The sequence below is a fragment of the Sus scrofa genome, chromosome 10, assembly GCF_000003025.6.
Source record: "Sus scrofa isolate TJ Tabasco breed Duroc chromosome 10, Sscrofa11.1, whole genome shotgun sequence".
NCBI classification, from domain to species: domain Eukaryota; kingdom Metazoa; phylum Chordata; class Mammalia; order Artiodactyla; family Suidae; genus Sus; species Sus scrofa.
The window spans coordinates 69041095-69064323 of record NC_010452.4 but is presented as its reverse complement, the minus strand read 5'-3'; the positions used below and the strand labels follow the sequence as shown (position 1 = coordinate 69064323).

The 23229-nt window shown below is 49.7% G+C and overlaps 1 protein-coding gene across 8 annotated transcripts in view; it reads right to left on the bottom strand.

Annotated features, from left to right (window-relative positions):
- Window positions 1-23229, bottom strand: part of DIP2C (disco interacting protein 2 homolog C) — a 371728-nt gene that overhangs the window by 77553 nt on the left and 270946 nt on the right. For all 8 annotated transcript variants that reach the window (XM_021065075.1, XM_021065074.1, XM_021065077.1 and 5 more), the window contains 8 exons: window positions 13949-14059; window positions 10463-10586; window positions 10116-10225; window positions 9931-10033; window positions 7512-7576; window positions 5131-5224; window positions 4933-5052; window positions 3640-3754 (listed from right to left, as the gene is read on the bottom strand). In XM_021065075.1, coding sequence (XP_020920734.1) covers window positions 3640-3754; window positions 4933-5052; window positions 5131-5224; window positions 7512-7576; window positions 9931-10033; window positions 10116-10225; window positions 10463-10586; window positions 13949-14059 — 842 coding nt within the window. The remainder of the gene's footprint in view (window positions 1-3639; window positions 3755-4932; window positions 5053-5130; window positions 5225-7511; window positions 7577-9930; window positions 10034-10115; window positions 10226-10462; window positions 10587-13948; window positions 14060-23229) is intronic.

The window sequence follows — 23229 nt, the reverse complement described above, 5'->3', positions numbered from 1 at the left end:
AAAGTCAGGGAGCCTGATTCCTCCAGCTCTGTTGTTCTTTTGCAAGATTGCTTTGGCTATTTGGGATCCTTTGTGTTCCATGCAAATTTTAAGATTATTTGTTCCAGTTCTATGAAAAATGTCATCAGTAATTTGACAACGATCTCATTACAAAATTTATATACAGAAATTTGTTGCACTTCTATACACTAACAACGAAATGTCAGAAAGAGAAATTAAGGAAATAATGCCATTTATCATCACATTAAAAAGAATACAATACCTAGGAAGAAACCTACCTAAGGAGGCAAAAGACTAGTACTCCCAAAACTATAAGATACTGATGAAAGAAACTGAAGACAACACAGATAGAAAGACATACTGTGTTCTTGGATTGGAAGAATCAGTATTAAATATTAAAATGACCACACTACCCATGGCAATCTACAGATTCAAAAATCTGGATTTTTCAACATTTGCTGAACACCAGCCAAGAGAGGTATTTCTGCCTGGTTTCCCCCCAGAATGGAAGAAATGTTGGCAAGACACCTGTCCTGGCTAACCTCACCCACTCGGTGGATCAAGTCTCCCCTACTTCTCTAGGCTGCCCCTTGCCCAGGAGGGTGCCAGCAGCAGTGCCTTCACATATACCCTACCCCACCCCCACCATGGTAGCAGCTGACTGGACCAGCCTCACCAATCAGAGCCTCTCCTCCAGGAATCTGGGCTCGAGGCAGAGTAACAGCCCGGTTCTGGAAGGAGATGGAGAGCAAGACTCTGGGGCTACCATCTGCCACACGAATGGAAAGAGTCCTGGAGAAATATATCCATGTGGGATGCAGGAAGAACCTCCTGGGTCCTGGCACGATTTCCATGCACTCCCTGAGTGCTCAAGCCCCACAGGATTCCCTGGGTCCCCAAAAGAAACCCTCCTGTGAAGATCTATATGGGAAAAGAATCGGAAAAAGAATGGATGCACGTAGGTGTAACTGAATCACTTTGCTGTGGAGCAGAAATTATTACAATATGGTAAATCAACTATACTTCAGTAAAACTAAAAAAACACACATTTGCTGAGTTGTGAAAAAACAACATGGAACCAGAGACAGGCTGGAAAGGAGAGGAAGAGGTGCAAACAAAAGAACAAACGCCTACAGCACATTCTTTTAAGGAGCAGGAAGCCCGGGAAGAGACGTCCTGCACCTGCGTCCTCATGGATACCAGTCAGATGGCTTGTTTCTGCTGAGCCATGGCGGGAACTCCTCCCTGGATGTTCTAAATTTTAAGAAATTATGACAGTGAACTGTTTCTGGCTGCTATAGCTCCCCGTGGCGATGGCTTCATGGCACCAGGTGCCTGGTCTGGCCTGCAGGAGGGTGACCCTGAGCAGAAGGACCCAGCAGGTCTTGCTGGACTTGTCAAACACAAGGGCTGAATGCTTACGTGCAAGCAAAGTGCGTATCATTTTTGAGGATTATAAACTAATTCTGGTAAAACCAGTTTGGGATTAGAAACTGACACTTTGTCTTTAATCACAAAGCTTTTCCCTTTCAACCCAGTGAACTATTAACAAGTTCAACTTCAGAAATACAAGCTGCATTCAAACAAACTATGTGAGACTGTGCCACCCAAGTGCCACAGGTGGTGAGCCCAGGCGGAAACATGGGCTGCTTCCCTTCTTGCACCGTGAGCACCGCTCAGAACACGTAACACAAGCTCATGAGCCCAGCAGGGCACCGGCAGGGGGACAGCTCTCAGTCTCTCTGGGGGACAGTCTCACACCTGAGATGTGTGATGAAGATCCCAGCGCCTCCCCAATGCCCTCTCCCCACCAATGCCAGTGTCACCAGCCATGGCACGCTATGGGCTGGAGACCCACAAGGTATTTCTGTCACCTGTGCCCATGGGCCCGTCCTGCTTTGGGCAACAGTGGCGAGGGCTCTGAGGTGCACCAGGTCCAGAGGCACGGAGAGCGTGGGAGACAGGCAGCAGGCCTGGCTTGTGGCCGGCCCATCGTCTGTCGCCAAGGAGCAGGCTGGGAGCTAGTGGGTACAGAAGTGTCTCATAGGCCCCACGAGATACACTAAGTACCAGCCCCTAATTTGTCTGGTTTTGATAATAAATTTTTAATCTTTCTAAAGAAAGATTAAAAAAAAGATTTTCAAAGATGTCTAGAGAAACAATTAAAAACGCTCTGCTGCCTCTTTCACCTTCTGCCAGTCAACCGGGCATAACCTATATTATGTAAAGGGTACAGAGAACACACTTTTAGGAAAAGCAAATGAACAAATCATTTGATCACAAGAACTCCGGATTTTCTACATGCGTGAATCACTCATTCTATGAATTTGTAGGTAGAGGGGAATTGAGAGACAGCCGAGTCCAAGCGCCTCGCTTCTTGACAGAGGAAACTGAGTTGCTGGCGGAAAGTGAGGTGCCCCGGGTCACGGGACCAGCCACGAGCAGGCAGGGCAACCAGGACCCTGGCCCCACCGCACTGCTGGAGGCTGGTCTCCTTACAGTCCAACTGACGCCAGCTTGAACACTGATCCCTGCAAAGCATCTTCGTGGCAAACCTGGTCCTGCAACCCTGATGCGTCCTGTACTCTGAGGTCAAGCATAAACGTCAGAAGATTTGTGGCAAACCTTCTGTTTTGGGGGCGACAATGCCACACTTTAAAAAATGAAGACTGGATTCTGGTTAATGGTGCCATATTTCCTCATCAATTTAAATTACGTCACAGACTTTTCATTTTTGGTTCAATCAAAATTAAAAGCTGCTTCTGACACTTAAAAAATTTTCAATTTCTCAACCTGGCGAGAAATTCAATTAACCAGGCGATCTGGTCAATTTCACATTAACAAACACCTGAAAGCATCCGAAGGTTTCTCTCTGGTGCACAGCGGTGCGACACAAAGTAAAACCCACTCGCAGACAGAACCCAAAGATGCTGACTAAGTCATGCACAGGCTGCAGACGTCTGGAGGATACAGACCTTCCTTCTTCGTGTCCGGTGGATAACTGGGAGCTGCCGATGACAGGCCCTTCCAGCCCCTCCCACTCTGGGCAGGGTGAGCCATAAGCGCAGCCCGTCCCTGATAAGCGCTGATGGCTCTGACACAGGCGGTGATGCCAGCATGGCCCGGGACCAAGAGCGCTGTGCTGGCCTTGTCAAGAGCCCGGGAAGCCCAGGCCCGAGTGGCAGAGACCGCAGGCCCAAGACGGCTCTGGTATGCCTGACGAAGAGCTTCAAGGCTCAGAAAACCAGTGTTTTTGGAGTAGAGCGTGTGCAGTACTGCAGAGGGCAGAACATGCAGATGACCCAGAAACCACGTCAAAGGGCACAGCGGTGGCCACAAAAATTTCCCTTCATCCAACACTGACTCTGTTCCACCCTCACGTGAAACCTGAGCCTGACATGGCAAATGCAAATGTGAGTCACCTGCAGGCAGACTCCCACGTGCTCGGGAGTTGCATGACTCTCCAGGGAGACACCTGTCCTAACGATCGAAACTAGACTATTTACGAGAACCCGTTCCAGCATAAACAAGGATAAAACCTCACCCGCACTAAGACCAGCTGCGATGACTGCCAGGTCTCCACAGCTGCTGGAGGAGACCCCATCCCAGGCCCCCCACTCCAGTTAACACAGCCGGTACCTCCGAATGGCCACAGTCAGCGCCTCTGGTGAGCTGGCACAGGGACAGATGACCTCCTGGCGCAGGCCTTTGCTTTGGAAGACATTGAGAAATGCGTCGCAGGAAGAAATTGACCCTGGAGGGCAAGAGGGGACCAGAATCAGACAGTGCGTGCAATGGGAGGGATTAAAAACATCCCAAGAGACAGAAGAATGCATTTGCAGTTAGGACTTGGGTTCACGTGGAGGTGGGCAGATGTGAAAATACTACTATTTACGTCACAATGAAAGATAATATTATTCTCAAACTACAAACTCAAGAATTTAAAAAATGCCACTTCTACACTTAAGACATTTTTGCTGACTGATGGACCTAATGGGACCAATTTTCTGAGGCGTGTTCTGCCATTTTCATATTGCAAGAGGGAGTAAATCTAAACCCAGCTAAATGAAGAAAACATTCCTCTGTAGTAACACGCGTGATGAGGTCAAGGTGCAATTACTAGGAGCCTCTCAGCTAAACCAGTTTACCTTGCTTCCTACAAAACATTTCACGCTGCAGAGTCACTGCATAACAACTGTGTATTCAATAGCCCACAATTTACGAAGTTAGTTCGTAAATGGAGAAGCTTTTATAACACTAATATAAGGTTACCTGTTTGAAGTCTACGTTTGCATATCAGATGTTCTTAAAGAAAGCATTCGCTGCTTTAATTTACAAATATATACATGCGGAGTTTGCAAGTGTGGTCAGAAACAAATGTGCTTTCATCCGTTCACTGTCATTCATTCACTTTGCTTCTGGCTTATATACGCTTCCCGTAAAAAATAGACTGGCTGGGTTTTTGTTTCAACGGACTGAAATCTTTCTCAAAGCATATTAATGGTCTTCTGTGGAACTGCTCAATTATTTCACCTAGGTAAATTCTGCTACCGGAATTGATAATGAAATTACATTAAAGATGGCAATTGATTTTCTGATCCATGAAACTACTATGGACCATAAAATAATGAGTGACGTTTTTTGAGCACTTATTGCATGCCAAGGAACTGTGCACAGGGATTATTTCATTTAATCCTCATAAAATCTGATGATTTGGGTACCATCTTGCAGCTAAAAGAAAAAGAAATATCTTCCCCTGTTCTCTTCACAACGAAGAAGGGGAAGAGCCAGGACTCAGGCCCAGGGCTGTGTCTGGACCATCAGGCCCCACCGCCCTTGGGCTATGGTGAGAAATACTGCTTGGGTTTCAACTTGAAGACAATTCATTCACTGAGGTAAAGACTAGAAGGAAAGCTCCACGGCCTCACTCACAGGGATTGGCGCCATCAGCCACTATCAGCATCCGGAGGGAGGAGAGGTTGATGTCCCTCTGATCCCTGTGAGCCACCAACGCCCAGTGCATGTCCCTGGACTTGACGCAGGCCACTTTCGCTGAGGGAGAAGCAGGGGAAGAGAGTCACCACCTGTGCCACCGGGCAGCGCGACGCTGGGGGCACGCCTGCGACCCACCTTTGTACTGGCAGACCTTCTGGATCCAGGAGAGCGGGTTCACCTTCATCAGCGAGTACGGGATGCTGATCACGTGCATCATGTTCATGACGCTCTGGAAGCACAAGGCGCGGGGGGTGAGCGCGGAGCACCTCGGCCGGGCTCGGCCACCGCCAGGCGCTCCCTGGCCAGGGAGCAGGGACCTGCGTGGGCGTCGCGCTCCGAACGGGCCTTTAAGACCACTCTGTGGAGGGGACTTCGCAAAGGCTGTCTAGTCCTTCCAACTCCCGCTTTTGCTGATATGATGAAAGAATTAAGGTCCAAATACTTCCCTGATAAAAACTTTAGTTGAATGAAAGGCCTTTCAATCTCGAACCGTAATGCTCTATAGTGTAGTCTACTCATTTTATTCACAAAATTAACTGCCTTCATTAAATGTTACTCTGAAATGCAAGGAGCAGTGGAAAGTTGTCTTAACTCCCCCAGTCTTCCACCGAGCCTGGCTAATGCAGACCAGTACCCGTAGAGGCCTTATTTCTTTAAAATGGGTGACCAGGAGCTCCCGTTGTGGCTCAGAGGGTGAAGGACCTGGTGCTGCCATGAGTGGTGGTGTGGGCTGCAGACGCAGCTGGGATCTGGCATTGCTGTGGCTGTGGTGTAGGCCAGCAGCTGCAGCTCCGATTCAACCCCTAGCTTGAGAATTTCCACATGCCACAGGTGCAGCTATAAAAATAAAAATAAAATAAAATGGGTGATCAAAGCTAACTCTTTCACTAAGCGGTCAGTCCTCACGTGCTGCAGCTGGGACGCACACGTGTGTGTGGCTTCACTCACAGAACTGGCAGGTAAGAAGCCACCCTGCGAGGAGCATCAGACAAGGCCCCCGCCCCGAATCAGTCTGCCCTGCTGTGGGTGTGGGCAGAGGTGGCAGGAACAGCCATGGGTGCTCTGGAGAGTGCTGGTCCAGCTCAGAAGCTCCCCAGGACCATGCCCGCACGCTTCCCTCTCCCGCAGAAATGAGCCTGCTGGCTGCCTGCATGCACACTCTCACCTTGGGTTGCCCCCCACTCCGTGCCGGGGCAGGAGTGTATTTCACCATAAAGAAGATGACCTGGAAGAGGGGGAGCTGTCTAACCAGAGGCCTGCCTTGCTCTAGAAGGTGGCAGCAAGAGAGACTCGGAAGCTGCCGATTCCTGGGGCAGTAACCCAGAGCATTGTGTCAGCAAGGTTTACCGTAGAGCGCTCAAAAGCAAGAGTGTCACAAGAGAACTCTGCTGGCCATGTGGCAGCAGCTCTGTCACAGTTACCAAGCAGGCAGATGGGCCAAGAGCTCATTAAACACCAGGCCACGTGCTTCCCACACAGGGCCATCCTTCCCACTCGACAGTCCGGAAAAGCAAGGTTCAGAGCAACGCAGGCGATGCAGGATTCTCAGGCAGAGGCGCAGGCGACTTGCCCAGGGTCACAGCTACAGAAGGGGGACCAAGGTCCAGCGTGGGCTCTGCTCTGAAACGTGCTCTCCCCAGGACACCAGCTGGCACCCTGAGCGCGCGCGTGAGGCCACACTCCCGCGTCTCCGCAACCAGGACTCGGACGGTCACAGACAGAGGTCAGCTGGGCTGGAGCCCCAAACCTTTGTTTGTGTGATGCCTGCATGCTCTTGTTCTAATAAATTCTGGCTTGTCAAGAAATAACAAACCCCACCATCTATATTTATTTCATGTAAAACTATTAGAATTTTTAGCTTCAAAAAAGATATAAAGTTTCAGCATCAGAAACAGAAAAAAATGAGTGGAAATGACCACATATGAAACAGACATAAAAACTCTAAGCAGTTGTGCTAAGCGTGTCTTAAATAATAAGGTCATTCCTCTAGTGAAAGTGCCACAGCTGTGAACGGTCATCACTCCCCAAGTGGCACTAACAAAGAGCCGCCTCTCCTATACCTCACGCTGAATTTTCAGCCAAGGGTGCACCTGTAAAGCACTTTCCCCCGTGGCATGACGGGCAGCTGATCCCTGAAATGTCCACTGAACAACGATTTACCAAAAGAAAAAACCAGCAGGCTGTAGCCAAATCAGACGTGAGGGGAAAGTGACCCAAGTGCAAGACATCACCAACATTTCTGTGCCATCCTACGTGCCAACTGAGCGAAGGAAGGTACCGAACCTCGCCGAGCCTGAGCCGCAGCCTCAGTGTGTGCGCCCAAGACACAGGCCAGTCTCTACCGCCCTGCTGGTGTGCCGGCTTCCCGAGGCTGCATCGGCGGACGACTCAAGCCTCTGACAGTGCAACTCCCTCTGGGATGCGGGAGGAAGGGGTTCCCTAAGCCTCTGTGCACACATCGTCATCCGACGGAGCGCATGCAAAGGACGCAGCAGGACAAGGGGCATCGCACTCACCGTGAGGATTCCGTGCCACAGCCCGACATCCTTCTTGAAATCCAACACATTCACAATTGTTTCAGCTAAACAAATACAAAGTCAAAGATTCTTACTTATGAAAGATAAGCCCAGACCAAAGGACAAAGAAAATGCAACATCACATCAGCGGGAAAAATATCACTTCACTGCCTTGGTAGAAATACTGCAGTTTCTAAGCAGACCCTTTTAAAAACACTGGCCTGGGAGTTTCAGCTGTGGCTCAGCGGGTTAAGGACCTGAAGTTGCCTCAGTGAGGATGAGGGTATGATTCCTGGCCTTGCTCAGTTCAGTGGGTTAAGAATCTGGTGTTGCCGAAAGCTGCAGTATAGGCCCCAGCTGCACCTCTGATTCGACCCCTTGCCTGGGTTCCATATGCCACAGGGGCAGCTGCTGAAAGAAAAACAAAACAAAACAAAACAAAACATGCTGTCCTGCCTGGAAAGTGTTTCTAGATGAATATTTTGACGCATAACAGCAAAAGGTCTTCTCACCATCACTTACAACACCTTATTCCTCCACTTCTTATATATTTGTCTTCCCCCACCTTGGCTTTCTTTCCTTTTTTTTTTTGGTGTGTGTGTGTGTGTGTCTGTGTGTGTGTCTGTGTGTGTGTCTGTGTGTCTGTCTGTCTTTTGTCTTTTTAAGGCCAAGAGGTTCCCAGGCTGGAGGTGGCATCGGAGCTGTAGTCACCGGTGTACACCACAGCCAGAGCAACATAGGATCCAAGCCTCATCTGTGGCCTCTACCACAGTTCACAGCAATGCCAGATCCTTGACCCACTGAGCGAGGCCAGGGATTGAACCTGTGTGCTCATGGATGCTGGCTGGGTTCATTAACCACTGTGCCACGACGGGAACTCCACATTTTTGTTTTTCAAAAGGTTTTCATTTTCCATCATGTGTTCTCACACGAGAGAGAAAGGCCATGTACTTGCTGGAGGCAGTTTCCAGCAAATGCACCACTAGGATGCTCGTCAAAGCTTCACCCCCTCAAAAAGGGACCTTCCAAACTGTATTCTATTTGATGCAAGATTTCTTTTTTTTTTTTTTTTTTTTTTTTTTTGTCTTTTTGCCATTTCTTGGCCGCTCCTGCGGCATATGGAGGTTCCCGGGCTAGGGGTGGAATCGGAGCTGTAGCTGCCAGCCTACGCCAGAGCCACAGCAACGCAGCATCCGAGCCGCATCTGCAACCTACACCACAGCTCACGGCAACGCCGGATCCTTAACCCACTGAGCAAGGGCAAGGATCGAACCCGCAACCTCATGGTTCCTAGTCGGATTCGTTAACCACTGCGCTACGACGGGAACTCCTGATGCAAGATTTCTTAAAGAGGAGAAACGGAGCACAGAGAGGCATTTGTCCTCTCCAAGCCCCTCAAGCGTGACTGCACTATGTCTTTAAGAAATTGGGGCAAAGAATACAGGTCGTGAGGTAGTAAGAAAAGCTGGAGCTAAAACTGAAAACACGGACACACAGGGTGGTCATGAGTAGAACGTGTGAAAATGTCTGGGAAACTAGTCAGGGACTGATCACGAGCAGACTGTCTCCACGAGAGAACGAGCTGTTCTCGGAAAGGGCGGTGACGGGAGCGCGGGGGGAGCAGACCGAGGGCAGAAACAGGGGGAAAGCGTCTCGTGCCTGGCGAGGCGCGCGCGCCAGGAGGAGACTCCAGCGGGGCGGTGCCTGGACACGGCCAGGGCAGGGACCTGGTGGCAGACCTCCTCAGAAGGCACAGAGGGCATGTGGTCCGACCCTACTCCCCACGTGCCCAGTAGGGCCTTCGGCGTGTGACCTCGGGCCCTCAGGGCCCTCCCAAACAGGGCAAAGGAAGCTCATCACAGGCGGCAAGTCTGGGTGGGACGAGAGCCCCCAGTCAGCTGTGGGGGTGGGGGCTGAGCTCAGGCACTTTTCTAAAGCCCCAAGAGGTGCCAATGTGCTGCCAGGGACGAATACGCGCCAAGGTGTCAACTCTCCGTCACGACCTGAACTGCTGTCTCCGGTCCGCACGTTGAAGCCCTCGCCCCAAGCGTGGCTGTGCCGGCAGGTGGGCTCAAGGGAGACAACAGGTTAAATGAGGCCCCGGGGGGCTGGGGCCCGATGGGGTCCAACAGGCCTGGTGTCCTTACAGGAGGAGGCTGAGATGCCGGAGGAGAGGCCAGGCGAGGACACGGCCAGAAGGAGCCACCTGCAGCCAGGAAGGGGGTCTCAGCAGGAACGGACGCTCCCTGATCTCAGGCTTCAGCTGCCAGGCAGTGAGACAGCACCGCCCGCTGGGTGAGCCCCGCTCGCAGTGCTCGTGACGGCAGCCCGAGCAGCCTGAGGTGCCAACTAAACTACCCAACAGCTGCCCTCCGGAGGAGCGGGTGACTAGTGGGAACCGCGGGCACAGCGGCCGTACCTTCTGTGTAGCCGCAGGCCTGGGTGAGGGCCTGGCAGTGGGTCAGAAGCGCGATCCTCGTCACGGTGACCCCGAGCACACTCCCATCCTTGCACGTCTTGTACTGCAGGGAGGAGGAGACCCTGAGCCCTGGGACCGAGTGCGTGTCCCCGGCTCCCCAGCCGCATCTGGACGCAGCGCCTCACCTCGATATACGCAGTGTCGTTGTTCGCATCCTTAATGTGCGGGAACCAGTCTCGAGGCGGTTTAGAGAGATGTTTTGACTCCGTGACAAACCATAACAGCTTGGGCCAACCTGGGAAAGAAAGGACCAGTTGCCTTCAGGTGAGCATCATCCAGAAGACAAGGGTGACAATAGTGTCCTGTTGGTGGCACGCTTCCCGGTGACCTGGTGTTTTCACCAAGTCTGAGCCCGCGCTGAAGCAGCCGGACGCCTCGGCGGTGAAGGCCCGCGGGGTGCCGCCTGAGCCCTCGCGTGGACAGCCTGCTGGCACGGGTGCCAACCAGCAAGTTCTCTGTCTCCCAGGCTGACCTTTGAACTGCGGGATCTCCCCCGTTGGGCTCTTGGGCAGCCCTTTGTGGCAGGCGTCACTCGTCAAGGCTACGGTCACCCCACAGCTTCCAAGCAGGAACCCGATCTGCTGGCTTCCTGCGTCCTGGGAGACAGTTAAGGAGAGATGGGCTATGAGCTGAGGTGATGGCTGCTCTCCTAACAAAACCTGGCTCGACTTTGGGCCCTGGGAGGACACGAAGCTCCCTAAGCAGAGCTTCACCCAGAGACTTGGGGCAGGAGCCGGGATCTGCATAGCTGGGGTCAGGCCCAGGCTGCCACTCGACAGCTGCGTGACCTTGAACGGGGCACAAGCTCGGCCTCGGTCTCCTGCCCGTGCTATGGGGGTAAAGGGCAGAGCCACCTCCTCGGCCTGTGGTGAGGGAGACCCCAGGAGAGCAGGCAGGGGCACAGCCTGTGCTGGCGCTCAAAGCGCCCCATTCTGCTTCCACCCAGCAGGGAAAGACAGCGACATGGGGCACAGAGACAGTCCAGAAGTACGTCTCTGACCCGATGCGTGACTCCGGGAAGTCTTCACTCACATCTGGCGAGGTGGACTGGATACCCACGCTGACCCCAGAAACCCAGAGCACGCCACAGAGAGGGCTCCATGCAGGAGCTGACCAGCACGACTTGGGAGCTGATGCTGCAGGAGGTGCGGCCCCAGGTGCCCACCACCCTGGGCGCCCAGCGTCCCCAGACGTCGGCTCAATGCACTCCTGTTCCCACCACCCTCTCCAGCTAGGATTCAGAAAATAAAACCACGAAGCAGCTGGCAGCCCTGGGATGGAAACGTTAGGGCTGCAGTGAGCCCATGGTCACCTCTCTCCTCCCCGCCCGGACGACGGTTCCTACCCCGGAAAGCCTGCAGCATCGAGTTCTGCTCACTGCAGAGCTGAGTGCCACGGCTCCCGGGGGCATCACGCACAGCCGGCCTGCGGAGCCCTCGCTGCCTGGAGAACCGGGGGGAGCCTGGCGCTTGGCAGACGGGGACCTTCCCACTCTGGGGACCCTTGTGGGGCTTTTCCTTCAAGTGGTGCTTTTTCAAGGCGTTACAGGTAGTCCCTTCGACGTGAATGTGACCTTCACATGGCAGAAAGCTCTAACCATGCCCGGGCCGGGGGCGGACACAGGTTCTGAAGCCGGGTCCAGGGAAGGAGGGTGTTTCTCTGTGAGTGGGAACTTGGTGGAACCGTCGACAGAAAGGCCGCCAGGGAGGGGTCAGGAGAGCGTGCACCAGGGGCAGCTGCCAGGCCTGTGTCTCCTACAGGTACTGGGATCCCTGAAATTAAACCCAGCTGGACCCCAGAGTCTTGAGCGGATCCCTCTTTATTTAAAATTACGGACGTATGTTCTAAAGTCACGGGCTGAGGCTCAACGCACAGCTTCCCGCCTGATGGGAGCCTAGGCATCTTCTCTGGTTCTGTTTCCCCTCAGAACATTTTCTGCGGGGCAGTGGGCCAGGAAGGAACCCAGCCTTTTCTTCTGAGACAGGATTTCTGGTTGGTCTCGAGACCTACAGTGACAATGGGAGGGTCTGAGTGGACCTGGGAGGTGAGTGAGACAGGGCCACCTGGCAGGTCACAGCTTGGATGTCCAGGACAGCAGGCGGGTCTCAGGAGACCCAGGACGCGCAGCTGGGACACCCACTCAGAGGGCGGCAGGGACAGGCGCCTCCCCTCCAGAGGGTCTCCTCTGCCAACCAGCCCTCGCCTGAAAGACAGCAGGCTACAGATTTCAAGTGGCCAAAGCGCAACTCTATCTGTGAGGAGTAGAAAAATAACTGCTCCTCATAATAACAAAGGCTTTGGAGTCCATTTATCACAGCTCTGATGGAGAATCTCTCTCTTCACTCATCAGCCAAGTTCCTCCAAATTACCACTCTGGTGCTCCTGACCAGAAAACCCAGGGGGGGTTCTTTCCTTTTTCCAGAGGACCTCAACCCATGAACTAAATATCCATGAAAGAGCAGCCTCACAGAACCCCCGAGTAGTTTTCCAGGTTAGCTGCAGGGCCAAAGAACTGCTCAGAAGAACTGGCTCTCCGCTCAGTAAATCCCCAAACCTTCCACGTTTCTAGCCCCTGTGAAGGTCAGGGGGCCCAGGCAGACGAGGACGCCCCCGGAGGGCTGGAGGCCAGCCCCTGCCAAGGTCCAGGCTCTCCTCGGGCCACTGGAGGGCTCTGCGGTCAGGGTGGCAGGCCTCACCCCACGTCCAGGACCACCTACAGCCCCGCCTGAAGCTCGCGGCGCCGAGGAGGCCAAGCAGGGAGCCTGCAGGTTTTGACCAGGAAACGGACACAGCATCCATCCCCCAACCACTTTCTAAGGAGCCCGCGTTGCCTCCTTCCCACCTGAGGAGACCCATTGCTGAGGTGCCCGCATAACCACCCACAGACCTTGAGGTCCCGCCCGCCGGCAGCAGGAGATGAACCAAACCACTCAACATCACAGTAGCCACGAAGACGGCTGGAAGGTTCCCTGGAAACCCTGAGCCACAGTGTCTTGGGGCTGGGATTTGCTCACATTGACGTGCTATACGGTAGCTGGAGGAGTCCAGGGTACAGCCAAGGGTGGAGCACCCCGAGGCCACCACGTGTGTCTCTCGGGGACCATGAGGGTCACCCCTACAACATTCTCCCTCACGTGCCATCCTGCCTAAAGACACCGCAGGTCTGCAGTGTGAGGAGCAAGGCACTTATGTGCACAAAGACACACCCTCTGTTGTGCAGGATTCTGACCCTGGGCTACACAACAACTCCAACAGCAAGATCCCAAGGGGGAGGGGAGGGAGTGGGGTGGTCGGGAGCTTGGGGTTAACAGGTGCGAACTACTGCCTTTGGAAGGGCTTAGCCATGAGAACCTGCTGTGTGGCACTGGGAACTATGTCTAGTCACTTACGATGGAGCATGACAATGGGAGAAAATAGAATGTGCACATGTACGTGTAACTGGGTCACCAGGCTGCACAACAGAAAAAGAAATTGTATTGGGGAAATAACAATTAAAAACTAATAATAAAAAAAAAATAAAAAATTTAAAAAAAGAGAAAGAAAAAAAGAGAGATCCTTATTTATCCTACTCACAGAGCAGGATCTGACCAATTACAATTGAACCTAGGACTCGATAGAGTCCAAACACTGGAACAAATACAACTGCCACCCCTGAAACGCAACCAAGTGACAAAGCCAGCCTTACCCGAGTTCCAGCGCAGAGACCCTGAGGACCAGGGCGCTCTCTGCACAGGAGCAGCGCGGCCGCGTCCGGCAGCAGTGCGGGGCTGCGGCGTCAGGGACGCTCCCCGTGTGCAGACAAGGGACGGTGACCCGCACAGAGCCTCGTCCGAGGACACAGCCCGGTGCCTCCTCATCCACAGCTGCCGAGAGCAAAGCCCCTCTGACGGCCGAATGCCCTCGGAGCCCACGGCAGAACCTTGCAGGTCGGCCGGCCCGAGCAGGACGCAGTCCTTACCTTTCTCGTGAGGGGTACCTCGATGGGCACGGGAACGACCTCGGCCAGCAGGCAGCCGTAGAAAGCCACCATGGAGGCAGCAGGGTCGTTGTTGGGGAACACCAGCGCCACCTGGACAGCGGAGTGAGAGGGAGCAACCGTTAACCTCGTGTGGCCGGAGAAACGGCTTCCCTGCCTCCAAACGCCTTTCAGCGAGTATCAGACTCCGGTGACCGAGGGTCGTCCCTAACTCTGCCCCAGGCCGCCACGGCCCGGGCTAGTGCCTGTAAACTCCCGCATCGACAAGCGTTTCCACGCGGGTGAAGCCTACACTGGGCTCCCCAGCCACGCCCTGGCATTTCCCCGATCGTGGCCGAGGCCGGGCAGCCCGCCCTGATCCGGTCCGCCGCTCTAGCTCCCAGCCTGGGCGTTCTCACCTGGAGGGAGAACCCGTGGCCTAGCATGTCGTAAAGGGCAGATGAACAAGCGTGAAAGAGCTCACGCCATCCATGCCTGGCCCCCAGCAAGCAGCTGAGAGCGGAACCCCCAGTAAGGGGGGCGCTGCCTGGGGAGCTCGGGGGCGCCTGCTGCCGGCACCCGGAGGCTTCGGGAACACCTGCCCACAGGCCTTCCTGCCGCCTCTCCAGCTCAGCCTCTGAAGAGCTAGGCGTGGAATAAGCCTCGAGTTCTAAAAGGCGAACTGCATTACCACCCAAATCACCACACCATGGAGAGTATGACTTCAAAAATCTCTTCTCCATTCTTCAATGAAGAGCAGTTTTCCTGTGGAGGCTTATTATTAGTCCTCCTCCTGTGAACTGTTCCGCTTCCTTTGCCTGCTTATCCGCAAGGGCTTTGACGCTTCCCCTAAAACCTCGATGAATTTTAAATATGCTTCTTGGTATTAACTCTTATGACTGATGCAAAGACCTCCTGCTGTACTGTTTTCTGTTGACTTTGATTAGCACACATACAGTGGTATGTAAACTTGTCACGGCTTCCTTTACGTCACCCCCACTGGTGGACACACGTCTCACCCCACGTGGCTGTCTGCAGCGGAGCTGGCCTGACGTCAGTGCACCTGCTCCCCCGCCACCCAAGGCTCCTACGTCCTACATCTGGATGTCCCTTGGCTCTGCAGGCTCTGCTGCTGCTGTAACCTGAGCTCCTCCCACTTGCTCCTGTAGATTCAGCATCACTCTTCCTCGTTGATAATTAAGCACATGAATCCCATCACTTGGCATATGGATATCATTTCTGTATTACCTCATTCAGGAATTTACCTCATTAAAACTATCCTAACTAAAAGTTATTAGCTTTGCCAGGGACAGCTGGCTGAGACATCCTAACCACCTCAATAGCTAAGTGAGCGGGTTGGCAACAAGGCCCCAGATGGCAGCTGAGGATGGAGCAGGCTGGGTCTTAGATTTGGCCCTGCTGGCACCTTAGCAACATAGGATAGTTAATAGAAACAAAATTAAGCTTGGGATTATGTGAAGATTGTCTATTTTTATGGCATTCCTGCAGTTCACTAAAATCAGCCAAATGAGAGAGACAGAAAATTATAAGGCCAACAATATCCATTCTGCAACACTGACAGATTGAGAAACCCTGTGAAGTAACTGTTGATTAGATATCAATCCTTATTTTGAACCCAAGGCACCCAGGCAGTTGCCAAGCTGATATTAGGACTTTTGAGGAGGAACAAAAGGATCTACCTGTGTGTCTCTGCATGTGAACCACACCTGATTATTTTAAAAATGATCTGAGGCTGCATCTGTCTCAGGTATTCCACCTTCAACTGGTGGTCTGAGAGTTGACAGCATCTGTTTTTAGAACTGGATCTGGCAAAGCAACAATCCTCAATTAAATGTCTGCAAAGATTCCAGGGCACCACTGCTGCAGGACTTCTCTCCCTGAACCAGGACAGAAGACACTGAAAAAACGCAGATGTTGAAGTTCCACCCCCAACTAACAGCCGCCGGCACTCGCAGAGAACTAAATTTTGAATTGCTAGTTCTCCTGGGATGCCTGTTCTGCAGGAATCCCAAAGAGTCTTCATCAAGAGCATAGGACTGAAAGGAGGGGCTGCTCCCAGGGCCAGACTGTGGACCAGTCTGTTTCCAAGAAGAAATTCTGGCCTGCTCCTCTTCCTTCCAAGGAAGAGCAACTCAATCCAGGATTTTAAATCCCCATTGCCTGGGTTAAAACAGGATAAATGTTGTTCAATGTAAAGTGAATAAAAGTAGAATATAAAATTGTCCATTATGTGCTCTCAACAATACAAAAGTAACAAACAGAAAAGGGTCAAATACCTAAAGGCTCTTCAGTTTCTCTGCATTTCTTCTTCAAGGCTCTTCACATTTTTCTTCGATTTATCTTAAGGACGGGGAGACGATCATTCTCACTAAATTTTTCTTTTATGTCTCGGTCCAAGTCCCATTTTTAGTGACTGCATAGTGATTCTCATGCAATACTGTACATTTATGCAGATGCTTCACTTTCGTAAACCCACATGGTTCCATTTCATTCAATTCCTGTCTATTCCCCGGTATTTCACTGCACTTAGCTACGCACAGCGCAGAACAGGTATCAACAAACCACCAGCTTCCCCGACTGGTCTTCCTGGCCAGTCCTGCTGTCCCAGTGCCGGCCTCTTCTGTGCAACGACAGAACCCTCAGCTCCTCTCCACTCTGTCTGGAAGCTGACCAGACCTCCAAGAAGTCTCCTTAGATTCCAGAAACTCTCCAAATGAGAATGCCCTCTCTCCTGCCCAGGCAGTTCAAGATCTCTCACCACCTATTTTGGGAATCTGTATCTTTTTCCAATTTATTTATTAATTTCTTCTTTTTAAAACATTTTTTTTCCACTGTACACCATGGGGACGAAGTTACACACACATGTATACATTCTTTTTCCTCCCATTGTTGTGTTGCGATGTATATCTAGACAAGGTTCTCAGTGCTACACAGCAGGATCTCATTGTACATCCATTCCAAGAGCAATAGTTTGCATCCGATAACCCCAAGCTCCCGATTCTTCCCACTCCCTCCCTCTCTCCCTGGGCAGCCACAAATCTATTCTCCAAGTCCATGATTTTCTTTTCTGTGGAAAGGTTCATTTGTGCTGTATATTAGATTCCAGTTATAAGTGACATCATATGGTTATTTGTCTTTCTCTTTCTGACTCATTTCACTCAGTATGAGAGTCTCTGGTTCCATCCACGTTGCTGCAAATGGCATTATTTTGTCCTTTTTTATGGCTGAGTAGTATTCCACTGTGTATGTATACCACTTCTTCCTAATACAATCGTCTGTCAGCGGACATTTGGGTTGTTTCCATGTCTTGACTATAGTGAATAGAGCTGCAATGAACATGCGGGTGCATGTGCCTTTTTTAAGGAAACTTTTGTCCGGATATATGGCCAAGAGTGGCATTGCTGGGTCATATGGAAGTTCTATGTATAGATTTCTAAGGTACCTCCACACTGCTCTCCATAGTGGCTGTACCAGCTTACATTCCCACCAACAGTGCAGGAGGGTTCCCTTTTCTCCACAAGCCCTCCAACACTTGCTACTTGTGGACTTATTAATGATGGCCATTCTGACTGGTGTGAGGTGGTATCTCACGGTAGTTTTGATGTGCATTTCTCTAACAATCGGGGATGTTGAGCATTTTTTCATGTGCTTGTTGGCCATCTGTAGATCTTCCTTGGAGAACAGTCTATTCAGGTCTTTTGCCCATTCTTCAACTGGGTTGTGGGCTTTTTTGCTGTTGAGTTGTACAAGTTGCTTGCATATTCTAGAGACGAAGCCCTTGTCCGTTGCATCATTTGAAACTATTTGTTCCCATTCTGTAAGTTGTCTTTTTGGTTTCCTTTTGGTTTCCTTTGCTGTGCAAAGGCTTGTCCGTTTGATTAGGTCCCACTGGTTTATTTTTGCTCTTATTTCTGTTGCCTTGGGAGACTGACCTGAGAAAATATTCATGAGGTTGATGTCAGAGAATGCTTTGCCTATGTTCTCTTCCTGGGGTATGATGGTGTCTCGTCTTACATTTAAGTCTTTCAGCCAGTTTGAGTTTATTTTTGTGCATGGTATGAGGGTGTGTTCTAGTTTCACTGATTTGCATGCAGCTGTCCAGGTTTCCCAGCAACACCTGCTGAAAAGACTGTCTTTTCCCCATTTTATGCTCTTGCCTCCTTTGTCAAAGATTAATTGACCATAGGTGTCTGGGTTGATTTCTGGGTTCCCTACTCTGTTCCATTGGTCTGTCTGTCTGTTTTGGTACCAGTACCACACTGTCTTGATGACTGTGGCTTGGTAATATTGCTTGAAGTCCGGGAGAGTTATGCCTCCCGCTTGGTTTTTGTTTCTCAGGATTGCTTTGGCAATTCTGGGTCTTTTGTGGTTCCACGTAAATTTTTGGATGGTTTGTTCTAGTTCTGTGGAAAATGTCATGGGTAATTTGATAGGGATTGCATTGACTCTGTAGGATTGCTTTGGGTAGTATGGCCATTTTTACAATATTGATTTTTCCAACCCAGGAGCATGGAGTATCTTTCCATTTCTTTACATCTTCTTTAATTTCCTTGATTAATGCTTTACAGCTCTCCGCATGTAAGTCCTTTACCTCCTTGGTCAGGTATATTCCCAGGTATTTGATTTTTGGGGGTAAAATCTTAAAAGGTATTGTATTTTTGTATTCCTTTTCTAATACTTCATTGTTAGTATCCAGGAATGTGACTGATTTCTGAATGTTAATCTTACATCCTGCTGTTTTGCTGAATTTGTTGATCAGTTCAAGGAATTTTGGGGTTGAGTCCTTAGGGTTTTCAATGTATAGTATCATGTCATCTGCATACAGTGACAGTTTTCTCTCTTCTCTTCCTATTTGGATGCCTTTTATTTCTTTTGTTTGTCTGATTGCTGTGGCTAGGACTTCCAGTACTATGGTGAATAACAGTGGTGAGAGTGGGCATCCTTGCCTTGTTCCAGATTTGAGTGGGAAGGCTTTCAGCTTTTCTCCTTTGAGTATTATATTTGCTGTGGGTGTGTCATAAATGGCTTTGACTATGTTCAGGAATGTTCCCTCTATACCCACATTGGTAAGAGTTTTGATCATGAATGGATGTTGGACTTTGTCAAAAGCTTTCTCTGCATCTATTGAGATGATCATATGGTTTTTGACTTCTTTTATTAATGTGGTGTATGACGTTGATTGATCTGTGTATGTTGAACCATCCTTGTGAGCCTGGGATGAACCCCACCTGGTCATGGTGTACGATCTTTTTGATATGTTGTTGGATTTGGTTGGCTAAAATTTTGTTGAGAATTTTTGTGCCTATACTCATCGAAGATATTGGCCAATAGTTTTCCTTTTTGGTGGTATCTTTGTCTGGTTTCGGAATTAGGGTGATGGTGGCATCATAGAATGTCTTTGGGAGTGTTCCTTCTTCCTCGACCTTTTGAAAAAGTTTAAGAGGATGGGCACTAGATGCTCTTTGCATGTTTGGTAGAATTCGCCTGTGGAACCATCTGGTCCTGGGTTTTATTTGTAGGGAGTGTTTTATGACGTACTCAATTTCATTTCCAGTGATCGGTCTGCTCAGCTGGTCTGTTTCTTCTTGATTCAGTTTTGGCAGGCTGTAAGATTCTAGAAAATTGTGCATTTCTTCCAGATTGTCAAATTGGTTGGCATACAGTTGTTCATAGTGTTGTTATGGTTTTTTGTATTTCTGCAGTATCCATTGTGATTTCTCCCTTTTCATTTCTAATTTTGTTTATTTGGGTTCTTTCGCTCCTCTTCCTAGTGAGTCTAGCCAGGGGTTTGTCAATTTTGTTTACCTTTTCAAAGAACCAGCTCTTGGTTTTATTAAGTCTATTGTTTTTTCAGCCTCTATTTTATTGATTTCCTCTTTGATCTTTATTTATTTCCTTCCTTCCTCTGACTTTAGGTCTTTTTTGTTCTTTTGCTACTTCATTTAGGTGGTGGTGAAGTTGTCAATTTGAGATCTTTCTTCTTTTTTGAGGAAGGCCTGCAATGGTATGAATTTCCCTCTGAGCACTGCTTTCGCGACATCCCATAGATTTTGAGCGGTTGTGCCTTCATTATCGTTTGTCTCGAGGTATTCTTTAATTTCCTTCTTGATTTCCTCATTGACACATTGGTTTTTTAGTAGCATGTTGTCTAGTCTCCATGTAGTAGGTTTTTTCTCATTTCTTTTCCTGTGGTTGATTTCTAGTTTCATACCATTGTGGTCAGAGAAGATATTTGAGATAACTTGTATGCTGCTAAATTTGTTGAGTTAGCTTTGGGCCCCAATATGTGATCGATTCTTAAGAACGTTCCATGCACACTTGAGAAGAATGTGTATTCTGATTTTTTTTTTTTGGGATGTAGTGTCCATGTCCTGAAGATGTCAATTAAGTCTAACTTTTCTACTGTTTCCTTTAGGATCTCTGTTGCTTTATTGGTTTTCTGTCTAGAGGATCTGCCCATTGATGTGAGTGGGGTACTAAAGTCTCCTACTATGATTGTATTCCCATCAATTTCTCTTTGTGTCTGTTAATATTTGTTGTATGTATCTGGGTGCTCCTATATTTGGGGCATATATGTTGATGATAGTAATATCCTCTTCCTGAATGGATCCCTTAACCATTAAAAAGTGTCCTTCTTTGTCTGTCTTTACGGCTTTTGTTTTAAAGTCTATTTCGTCTGCTATGAGTATTGCAACTCCTGCTTTCCCGTCATGTCCATTGGCGTGAAATATTTTTTCCCACCCCCTCCCTTTCAATCTATATGTGTCCTTTGTCCTAAGATGAGTTTCTTGGAGGCAGCAGATTAAAGGTTTTTTTTTTTTTTTTTTTATCCAACCAGCCACTCTGTGTCTTTTGACTGGAGCATCCAGTCCATTGACATTTAAGGTGATAATTGATAGATGATTATTTATTGCCATTTTAAACCTTGTTTTCCAGTTGACTCTATGATTCTCCATTCTTCCTTTCTTTTGTTGGTTGGGTGGTCTCCAAGTATTTGCTGCTTGAGTGTTTTTCTCTTCATTTTTTGTGAATGTAATGTTTGGTTTTGATTTGTGGTTGCCCTATTTTTTAAGTATGTTAACCCCTTTCTACAATTGTGTGTTTTAGCCTGATAGTCCTGTAGGTTCAAACAGTTCATTACCATATGAAAATTAAGAAGAAAAAAAGAAAATTAAAAAAAGAATCTATGTATTTCCTTACTTCCCTTGCCCACATTTTATGATTTTGATGACTTTTTTTCTTTTTAATTTTATTAGGTTTTAAACATGTTAATGACTAGATCTGTATGCTGGCTTATTTTGAGTGACTGCTTTCTTATTGTGGTTTCTTCAATCCTAGTTCTTCCTCTCTCCTCTTTTTTTTTTTTGGTTTAGAGAAGCCCTTTCAATATTTCTTTTAGAATGGGTTTTGTACTAATGTATTCTTTTAGCTATTGTTTGTTGGAAAAAAAATTTTATTTCCCCTTCTATTTTAAATGATATTCTTGCTGGATAGAGTATTCTAGATTGCATATTTTTTCCTTTTAGCACTTTAAATATCTCTTGCCATTCCCTCCTGGCCTGTAGAGTTTCTGTAGAGAAATCAGCTGATAGCCTTATGCAGCTTCCCTTGTAAGTAGCATTTTGCTTTTCTCTTGCTGCCTTTAGGATCCTCTCTTTATCATTAACTTTTGCCATTTTTATTATAATGTGTCTTGGTGTGGGTCTATTCGGGTTCAACTTGTTTGGGGCCCTCTGTGCTTCCTGTATCTTGAATTCAGTATCCTTTAGATTTGGGAAGTTTCCAGCGATAATTTCTTCAAATATATTTTCCATCCCCTTACCTTTTTTCACTCCTTCTGGAATTCCTATTATGCGTAGATTGACCCACTTTATGTTATCCCATAGGTCTCATATTGCTTTCATGGTTTTTCATTTGGTTTTCTGTCTGCTGTCCTGTTTGGGTGATTTCCATTATTCTATCTTCCACATCACTAATTCGTTCTGCATTATTCATTCTGGTTTTTACTGCCCTTAGCTCAGTTTGCATCTCTGCAAATGAATTTTCTAGCTTTCCTTGGCTCCTCCTTATATTTTCTAGTTCGTTTCTGAGGGAGTCTGCATACTGTTCATATCTTCTCTTAATTCCTTCAGTATTTTCACTATCTCCCTTTTGAACTCAAAGTCCGTCAGACTGCAGAGATCTGTTTCATTGTTGACTGCTTTAGGTGAGGTCTCCTGTTGGTTTAACTGGGAGTGGTTTCTCAGCTTCTTCATCTTGCTTGTTATTTTCTTTTTCTTGGTGGAGATGCACTCCCCATGGCTGGGCAGGGTTTGCCTTGACACAGCTGTGGAGTGTTTCCCAAGGGCTGGCGGTGTTGGCTGGTCTTCTTGGAGGCAGCGTGGCGTCTCCTGAGGGTGGGTGGGGCTAGCAGGGTCACTCTGAAGCAAAGGAGGACTTCCCGAGGGCAGGCGGGACTGGCAGGTCCACACCGCGATGGATGTGGACTTCCCGCGACCAGAGCTTGCTCTGGTGTTTCTGGGGCCCGGAGCTCTTCCAGGGGGCAGGTGGTGCTAGACAGCTGCTCCGCAGGAGTGCAGCACCTCCCGAGGGTGGGAGCGGCTAGCCAGGCTGCTGGGAGACAAAGGGGCACTTACCCAGTGCAGCCGAGACTGGCAGGACCGCCCCACAATGGAAGCAAATTTCCCGCGGCCGGGCGGAGCTTGCTCTGGCGTTTCTGGGCTGCGGGGCTCTTCCAGGGGGCTGGTGGTGCTGGGTGCTGCTCTGCGGTGGTGTAGCCCCTCCAGAGGGCGGGCAGGCCAGGGTGGGGAAAGCCCAAGGTGGTTGGCTTCCTGCAAGTGGTGAGGCCAGCCCTCCGGGATGACAGGTGGCCTCAGGCCAGGCGTGCGCGCGTGGGGCAGGGGGAGAGGGGATGCACTGGGAAGCATTGCTCTCTGCTAGCTGGCAGACAAGCACGCTTGCTGTGGCGCAAGTATTCTATGGTGGCCCGCCCCTCCTCCTCTCACCTCCCCAACACAGGCGCCTTGTCTCTCCTGCGGGTCCAGCTCTTCTCCCAGGTTCCCTCTGTTGTGACTTTCCACTCCCCAGCCCTTAGCATATTGCTCCCTCCACCTGCAACGCACCTCTTCCTAATCCCCCAGGCTGTCTCCACAGCACCAACCCAAAACCAACCGCTTCCGAGTCCCCCAGGCAGTTTCTGCACCGCCAACCCCAGCCTGCTCCCAGGGACTAACCTCCGGAGCCGAGGTCTCGGTGCCCAGCTC